At 43.6% G+C, this 9,347-nt stretch overlaps 1 protein-coding gene across 3 annotated transcripts in view; it reads left to right on the top strand.

Moving 5' to 3' along the window:
• Positions 1-9,347, top strand: part of spo11 (SPO11 initiator of meiotic double stranded breaks) — a 76,712-nt gene that overhangs the window by 21,934 nt on the left and 45,431 nt on the right. For all 3 annotated transcript variants that reach the window (XM_043676980.1, XM_043676982.1, XM_043676981.1), the window contains exon 3: positions 7,886-7,974. In XM_043676980.1, coding sequence (XP_043532915.1) covers positions 7,886-7,974 — 89 coding nt within the window. The remainder of the gene's footprint in view (positions 1-7,885; positions 7,975-9,347) is intronic.

Raw genomic sequence — 9,347 nt, forward strand, 5'->3', positions numbered from 1 at the left:
GGAACTAACGATATAGGCAGGAAAAAGAATGAGATTTTGAATGTAGAATATAGAAAGTTAGGCAGAAATTTAAAAAGGAGGTCTTTGAGGGTAGTAGTATCTGGATTACTCCTATTAGTGTGAGCTAATGAGGGTAGAAATAGGAGGATAGAGCAGATGAATGTATGACTGAGGAGCTGGTGCAGGGGAGAAGGGTTCACATTTTTTTGGATCCTTGGAATCTCTTCTGGGATAGAAGTGATGGAATGCAACTGAATTGGAAACTGACTAATATACTGCCAGGGAGATTTGCTAGAGCTGCAGGAGGATGTAAACTAGGAGATATTGAGGAAAGAGATCAGATTAAGATGGGTACTGTTGGGAAAAGGAGCAAGTCAAACAGTCAGGGCAGGTAGGAACAAAGCAGAGAACAAGGCAAGACTGATCAACTAAACTGCATTTATTTCAAAGCAAGAGGTCTAATGGAGAAGGCAGATGAACTCAGGGCAAGGTTTGGACCGGGACTAGGATGTCATAGCAATTACAGAGACATGGTTCAGGGATGGACAGGAGTGGGACAAGCGGAGAGTCATGGAAACTTCTTGAAGGTCAAGGCTTACAAATCTCCCCCCAACCTATCAGGAACTAAGATAATGTTTTTCCAGGGCTTTATCTGCGGCTGTGGTCCATAAGAGGAAATCGTTTGATGAGGTTAAGAGAAGGTTAAAGGACCTTGATATTCAATATTCAGTGAGATACCCACGGATGCTTCATATTACTTACGAGGAGACTGTGGACCAAGCCATCCAGACCACTTTCTTAAATTTGACTGATGCACTATCTAAGCTGATGGCCTTGGTGTCGCAGCATATTATTATGGGGGGGGGACTTTAATTGCCTTAAGGATCCTGTGCTGGATAGAAAGACCAAAGGCCCCCCCAAAGTTTTCTTCACAATCTAAGCAGTTGGGTGATCACTGTGTGGAACCAGGGTTGGTAGACATTTGGAGACTTCTACACCCCACGGGCAGAGATTTTACGTTCTTTTCCAATCCTCATAAATGTCACACAAGAAGTGATTATTTCCTAACTCCTGCGGCTTTTTTAGATTTGGTGGTATCCTGTTCGATTGGGAATGCTGTGAGGACAGATGGGATAAGATGGAGTCTTTGTTTTTAGGAATCTGGATCTTCCTGGTGTGTCTGCTGAGCAGGTGTCTCTCTTTAGTGCTTCGTTAACAGCCCAAGCGATACAGGAGGCAGTAACGCACCTGGCCCCGATGGTCTGTCCAGTGAGTTTTATAAAGAATTTGTAAACATACTGTCAGGCTGATGCTAGACATGTATAACTATTCATATAGTTGGGATTACCTCCTGCCATCCTTGAGAGAGACTAATGTCTCTCTTATCCTCAAGAAAGTGAAGGCCCCGGAGGACTACGCTGCTTACAGACCCATCTCACTTTTAAACTCTGATTTTAAAATTTTATCAAAGTCTCTGGCATTCAGGTTGGAAAGAGTGTTGCCTTCTATTGTTAAGGAGGATCTCACAGGCTTTATAAAGGGTTGCAGATCTTCTAATAGTGTTAGGAGACTGGGGCGTCATGGTGGCTCAGTGGTTAGCACTGATGCCTCGCAGCGCCACGGACCTGGGTTCAATTCCAGCCTCGGTTGACTGCCTGCATGGAGTTTGCACGGGTTTGCTCCGGGTGCTCCGGTTTCCTCCCACAGTCCAAAGTTGTGCAGGTAAGGTGAATTGGCCATGCTAAATTGCCCATAGTGATAGTTGCATTAGTAAGGAGTAGGGGAGTGGGTCTGGGTGGGTTACTCTTCGGAGGTAAAAACAATGACTGCAAATGCTGGAAAGCAGATTCTGGATTAGTGGTGCTGGAAGAGCACAGCAGTTCAGGCAGCATCGAAGGAGCTTCGAATTCGATGTTTCAGGAATAAAGGCAGTGAGCCTGAAGTGTGGAGAGATAAGCTGGAGGAGGGTGGGGGTGGGGAGAAAGTAGCATAGAGTACAATGGGTGAGTGGGGGAGGGGATGAAGGTGATAGGTCAGGGAGGAGAGGGTGGAGTGGATAGGTGGAAAAGGAGATAGGCAGGTAGGACAAGTCCGGACAAGTCATGGGGACAGTGCTGAGCTGGAAGTTTGGAACTAGGGTGAGGTGGGGGAAGGGGAAATGAGGAAACTGGTGAAGTCCACATTGATGCTACTCTTTGGAGGGTCAGTGTGGACTTGTTGGGCCGAAGGGCCTGTTTCCGCACTGTAGGTAATCTAATCTAATCTTAACATGATTCAAGTCATAGACATGTACAACACAGAAACAGACCAGTGTGCCAGCAACAATCAGTTCAAGGGTTGGTGGTTTCCTTGGACGCAGAGAAGGAATTTGACCAGGTGGAATGGCTGTAGCTTTTTTATACCCTGGAGTGGTTTGGCCTGGTTGAAGTGTTTACTGGATGGGTAAGGGTCCTTTACAGTGATCCTCTGGCGGTGGTTCTCACTAATGGTATGAGAGATGATAATTTTAACATTGGTAGGGGCAGTTCGCAAGGCTGTCTCCTCTCACCTTTGCTCTTCACATTGGTGATTGAGCAGCTGGCAGAGGCCATTCATGAGGACCTTAACATAGCTGCCCCAAAGGTAGGGTCGAAGGTGCATAAGATCACATTATTTTCGGGTGATGTTCTTGTTTTTCTTTCGAACCCGGCAGTTTCGGTGGCCTATTTGATACAGTGTATTAATTCATTTGGCTTTTTCTTAGGTTACAAGATCAATTTTTCAACATCGGAGGCTATGCCTATTGGTGGGGAAGGTGAGGTCTTTGGGGAATACCAGATGATGAAGGTGGGTTCCCCTTTAAGTGGGTACAGGAAGGCTTTCTTTATTTGCGCCTCTGTTACCTCTAGTTTTGATCAATTAGTCAAGGCTAATTTTGTTCATTTGTTTGACAAATTTGTTAAACAAGACCTTCTAAGATGGGAGGCCCTTCCAATATCGTGGCTAGGTCAAGTTGCTCTTATTAAAATGAATGTTCTTCCTCACTTATTATACCCTCTGCAGAAGCTTCCCTTGCTTTTTCCTAGACAAACATTTTGCAAATTAAGTGGTTGGTTTAGTTCTTTTATTTGGCACCACAAGTGGCCCCTTTTGCTCTTATTAAAATGAATGTTCTTCCTCACTTATTATGCTTCCCTTGCTTTTTCCTAGACAAACATTTTGCAAATTAAGTGGTTGGTTTAGTTCTTTTATTTGGCACCACAAGTGGCCCCTTACAAAATTGCAGGTGCTCTAGGGGTTGGGAGGAGTGGATCTCCCCGATGTCAGAAGATATCAATTGAGTTCCCTTCTATCTTTTGAGAGTGATTGGGTTTCTGAGGACTCAGCGTCGATATGGTTGGACGTTGAGGCCTCTCAGGCAAAGTGTCCTCTTATTAACCCGTTGTTTCTGGACAAAATGAGGATAGTTACGGAACATTGCCGCAAACCAGTAGTTATTAATATTGTAAAAGCATGGAGGGCAATGAGACAGATGGAGGGTAATATGTGTAAAACTTCTTTCCATACTCTCTCAGTTGGTATGCCAGGTTTCTGGACAGGAACAATGGATCCTGGGTTTAAGTCCTGGAAATATAGGGGAGTCTCTTGTTTGGGTGACCTGTTTGAAGATGAAATGTTAATGTTATTTGATCAAATTACTCATAAGTATGAACTATCAAGTTAGGACCTCTTCCGTTCTTTTCAAATCAGAGATTTTATCCGAAAAGAGACTACACTTTTGACTGAGTGTTATAGATCTGATACAGAACGAGGGTGCTTCAGGCTAAGAGCACTCTTTCAGTGAATGCACTCTATCGTTTGTTGGGGGGAGGTTCCTCAGGTGACATTAAGTGATTACGATAGGTCTGGGAGAGAGTGTTAGGTGTGGAGATCTCTCCAAAAACTTGGGAGGACGTTTGTGAGAATACGAGGAGGATTTTGAGATGTAATAGGACCTATGCTATGCAGTTAAAGATTTTTTATAGGGCTCATCTGGCCTCAGATAGTCTGGCAAAATTTAGGCAGGGTGCATCTTCAATGTGCCCCAAATATAAAATAAATACAGATACCCTCACTCACTGTGACGAGTAACAGAGAGGATCTTGGGGACCAAAGTCAAGGTGGACCTGGTTTCTCTTCTGGGTTTGCTGAATTTATCTCCCTTAGGTGTGCATGGAAAAAAGCTTTTTGGCATCCTCACCTTTTGTGCGAGGAAGAACATTGTGATGTGCTGGGTGTCTGATAACCCCCTGGGTCTGTCGGGGTGGCATTAGTTAATTATGGAACACATTCCTTTGGACTTTCTTACAGACATGGTGCACCAGAAAACAGACAATTTTTATAAGACATGGCAGCCCTTTTTGAATTATTTGGAACCAGATCAGTCCACCATTTTAATTAGGGCTTTTGTCGAGCCATGGTTTGTTGAATAAACCTAAAATCCTGAGAGGAGCAATTTCGAGCAAATGTGGATTTAATAATTGATACTCTTGAAGGTTGAGAGCTCAGGTCTTGTTACACTGAGCGGCGTTATTTATTTACTTGTTTATTCATGTGTAATGAGTGTAGTTGTGAGTTCTTTTGCAGAGTAGTATAGTTCATTTATTGTTTTTTGTTATAATGGTATATTTTCATGTTTTTGTAATTTTATAATTTTGTAAAGAAGAAAATAAAAATATCTAATTAAGAAAAGGCAGTAGGAGTTGACTTAAGAGGGAAATCAGGAGGGCAAAAGGGGGGCATGAGATAGCTTCGGCAAATAGGGTAAAGGAGAATCCCAAGTGATTTTATAGTTACATTAAGGACAAAAGGGTAACTAGGGAGGGTACAGGGCCCCTCAAAAATCAGTGTTGAAAAGTGTGCTGGAAAAGCAAAGCAGGTCAAGCAGCATTCGAGGAGCAGGAGAGTCATCGTTTTGGGCATAAGCCAGTCATCAGGAATGTGGCATTCCTGATGAAGGGTGTGTGCCCAAAACATCAACTCACCTGCTGTTCAGATCCTGCCTGACCTGCTGTGCTTTTCCAACACACCCTTTTCAACTCTGATCTTTGCAGTATCTGCAGTCCTCACTTTCCCCTCAAAGACTAGCAAGGCAGCCAAGATGGGAGAGATACTAAATGAGTATTTTGCATCAATGTTTACTGTGGAGAAGGACATGGAAGGTACAGAATGTGGGGAAATAGACAGTGCTATCTTGAAAGATGTCCATATTACAGAGGAGGAGATGCTAGGTGTCTTAAAATGCATAAAGCTGGATAAATCCCCAGGACCAGATAGGTGTACCCTAGAACTCTGTGGGAAACTAGGGAAGTGATTTCTGGGCCCCTTGCTGAGATATTTGTATCATTAATAGTCACAGGTGAAGTGCTGAAGACTAGAGGCTGGCTAATTTGGTGCTATTATTTAAGAAAGATGGTATGGAAAAGCCAGGGAACTGTAGACCGGTGAGCCTGACATCAGTGGTAGGCAAGTTGTTGGAGGGACAGGATTTGCATGTAGAAAGGCAAGGATTGATTAGGGATGGTCAACATGGCTTTGTGTGTGGGAAATCATAGTCAAAACATGTGGCGTTGGAAAAGCACAGCCGGTCAGACAGCATCCGAGGAGCAGGAGAGTTGATGTTTCAAGCATAAGCTCTTCATCAGGATGTTTTTGACTCTGATCTCCAGCATCTACAGTCCTCCCTTTCTCTGCATGGGAAATCATGTCTCACTAACTTGATTGAGTTTTTTGAAGAAGTAACGAAGAGAATTAATGAGGGCAGAGCAGTACAAGTTAACTATATGGACTTTAGGAAGGAGTTTCACAAGGTTCCTTGTGGTACCTTGGTTAGCAAAGTTGTGTCTCATGGAATACAGGGAGAACTAGCCATTTGGATATCGAACTGGCTTGAAGATAGAAGACAGAGGATGCTGATAGAGGGTTTCTTTTCAGAATGGAGTCTGTGACCAGTGGTGTACCACAAGGATCTATGCTGGGCCATTGCTTTTCGTCATTTATATAAATGATTTGGATGTGAACACCGATATACTTAATACTTTTGCAGATAACCCCAAAATTGGAGCTGTAGTGGACAGCGAAGAGAGTAGCTCAGAGTACAACAGGATCTTTATTGGATGTGCCAATGGCCTGAGGAATGGCAGATAGTTTGATTCAGATGAATGTGAGGTGCTGCATTTTGGAAAGGCAAGTCAGGGCAGGACCTATACACTTAATGGTACTGTTCTGGGCTTTGTTGCTGAACAGACACCTTGGAATGCAGGTTCATAGTTCATTGAAAGTGGAATCGCAAAAAGATAGGATAGTGAAAAAATCATTTGGTATTCTTTTATTGGTCAGAGCATTGAGACGAGGAGTTGGGAGTCATTTTGCGGCTGTACTGAACATTGGTTCGGCCAGTTTTGGAATATTGTGTGCAATCTGGTCTCCTTCCTATTGGAAGGATGTTGTGAAACTTGAAAAGGTTCAGAGAAAGATTTACAAAGGTGTTGCCAGGGTTGGAGGGTTTGAGCAATAGGGAGAGGCTGAACAAGTTGGGGCTGTTTTACCTGGAGCAGCAGAGGCTGAGGGGTGATCTTAAAGAGGCTTATAAAAAGCTGAGGGGCATAGTTAGGGTAAATAGTCAAGATCTTTTCCCTGGGGTGCAGAAGTCCAGAGTTGGAGGGCATAGGTTTAGGGTGACAGGGGAAAGATTTAAAAGGGACCTAAGGGGCAACTTTTTCATGCTGATGGTGCCTGAATAGAATGAGCTACCAGAGGAAGTGATTGAGGCTGGTACAATTAGAATATTTAAAAGGCATTGGATGGGCATATGAATAAGAAAGGTTTAGAGGAATATGGGCCTAGTGCTGGCAAATGGGACTAGATTAATTTAGAATATCTGGTCGGCATGAGTTGGATCGAAGAGTCTATTTCCCTGCTGCACATCTCCATGATTCTGAGCTTTGTGGAACAGAGGAACCTAGGAATGCAAGTACATTGTTCATTGAAAGCTATGTCATAGGTTGATAGAAGGCATTTAGCATGCTGGCCTTCATCGGTCGAGGCATTGAGTAAAGGAGCTGGGACCTTATGTTACAGTTGTATAGTCATTCGTGAGGCTGCAATTGAGTATTGTGTACAGGTTTCATCACCTTGTTAGACCAAAGATATAGTTAAACTGGAAAGAATTCAAGGAAGGTTTACAAGGATGGTGCCAGGACGTGTAGACCTGAGTTATGGGAAGAGGTTTGCCAAGGTATCTCTTTATTCCTTGGAACGTAGGAGAATACGGGGTGACCTTCTTGAGGTGTATAAAATCATGAGGGGCATACATAGGATGAATGCATATCGTCTTTTTTCCCCCAGGAATGGGGAATTGAAAGCTAGAGGGCATAGTTTAAGGTGAGAGGGGAAAGATTTAAGAAGGATCTGAGGGGTAACTATTTCACGCAGACAGTGGTATGTGTGTGGAATGGACTGCTAGAAAAATTGGGTTGAGGCAAATACAATAGCATCATTTCAAAAACATCTGGATAGGTACATGAATGGGAAGGGTTTAGGGGGATATGGACCAAATGTGGGCAATTGGAACTAGCTGAGTGGGCAGAGACCAGTTTGGGCCGAAGGGCCTGTTTCCATACTGTTACTCTATGACTCTGTGTCACAGAAAGACATATTGAATTCAGAGAGGGCATAGAAATATGGTTTAGGCCTTGTAATACAGTGGTGAATCTTCACGTGTTTAAATTCTGACTTTAATATCATCTGCTGTGAGACATTAAGAACACATGAAAAGTAAACAATGTGATTGGTGAAGTCTGAAAAATAAGAGAAGGCTAATAAAAAAACCCAATACCTCATGTAGACATATTTTTCATTTTAACAGGTTTGATGGCAATGTTGGTTTGCAAATGGTATCTGATTCTGCTATGAGCAAAGTGAAATGTGAGTGTCCCAGATCAATCCACAGGTTTGGTAAGTAATTATTGCAGCAATACTGCTAATATAAATATAGAGTAATTACTTGCAAAGCTTGCGTGCATGTGTGGTCAAATGTGAACCTTCCCACCTTAGCCTTGCATGTGTGTTTGGTGATGTACTTGAACTATTCTTCTTCACAATTGCTTTCTATCTGCTGGGCATGTAAAACTATGTGGGGTTTAGCGTAGAGGAGGAGGTCTGGAAACTAAGTGGGGAAGGGGAAGGTCTGAATTTGGATATGTATTCCTTTTAATCATATGTGAAATAAGGGCATCTTTGGCTGAGGGAGCACATATTGCCTGTTCCTAATTGCTCTTTGATCTTCAGCGTGGCATAGTGGCTCAGTGCTTAGCATTGCTGCCTCTCAGTGCCAAGGACCTGGTTTGATTCCAGCCTCAACAGTCTATGTGGAGTTTGCACATTCTCCCCATGTCTGCATGGGTTTCCTCTGGGTGCTCGGGTTTCCTCCCCCTGTCCAAAGATGTGCAGGTTAAGTGAATTGGCCATGTGTAGGTTAGATGCATTAGCCAGGAGTAAATGTAGAGTAATAGGGTAGGGGGAATGTGTCTGGGTGGGTGACTCTTCGGAGGGTCGGTATGGATTTGTTGGACCAAAGGACCTATTTCCACACAGGAGGGATTCTATGATACTCTGACCTGAGTGGCTTGTGAGGGCCGTTGAAGAGGGCAGTTAAATAAACCACATAGATCTGGAATCATTAGTTGGTTACACCAGGTAAGGTTAACAGACCTTCTGCCCTAAAGAATATTAATGAAACTGATGGGTTTTCACAACAATGGTTACATGGTACCCATCCAGCTAGCTTTGTTTAATTCACGTTTCAGCATCTGCCATGGATCAGATGTATATTTCATAATTCGTCTTGGATTGTGGGTTATAGAGTCATAGAGATGTACAGCACGGAAACAGACCCTTCGGTCCAACCCGTCCATGCCAACCAGATATCCCAACCCAAACTAGTCCGACTTGCCAGCATCTGGCCCATATCCCTCCAAACCCTTCCTATTCATATACCCATCTAAATGCCTCTTAAATGTTGCAATTGTACCAGCCTCCACCACTTCCTCTGGCAGCTCATTCCGTACATGTACCACACTCTGAATGAAAAAGTTGCCCCGTGGGTCTCTTCTTTATCTTTCCCCTCTCACCCTAAACCAGTGCCCTCTAGTTCTGGCCTCCCTGACCCCAGGGTAAAGACTTTGCCTATTTACCTCTGATGCTCAGGGAAAACGGCCCCAGCCTGTTCAGCCACTCCCTATAACTCAAATCCTCCAACCCTGGCAACATCCTTGTAAATCTTTTCTGAACCCTTTCAAGTTTCACAACATCCTTACAATAGGAAGGAG

This window comes from Chiloscyllium plagiosum, chromosome 35, assembly GCF_004010195.1.
Source record: "Chiloscyllium plagiosum isolate BGI_BamShark_2017 chromosome 35, ASM401019v2, whole genome shotgun sequence".
Classification (NCBI taxonomy): Eukaryota; Metazoa; Chordata; class Chondrichthyes; order Orectolobiformes; family Hemiscylliidae; genus Chiloscyllium; species Chiloscyllium plagiosum.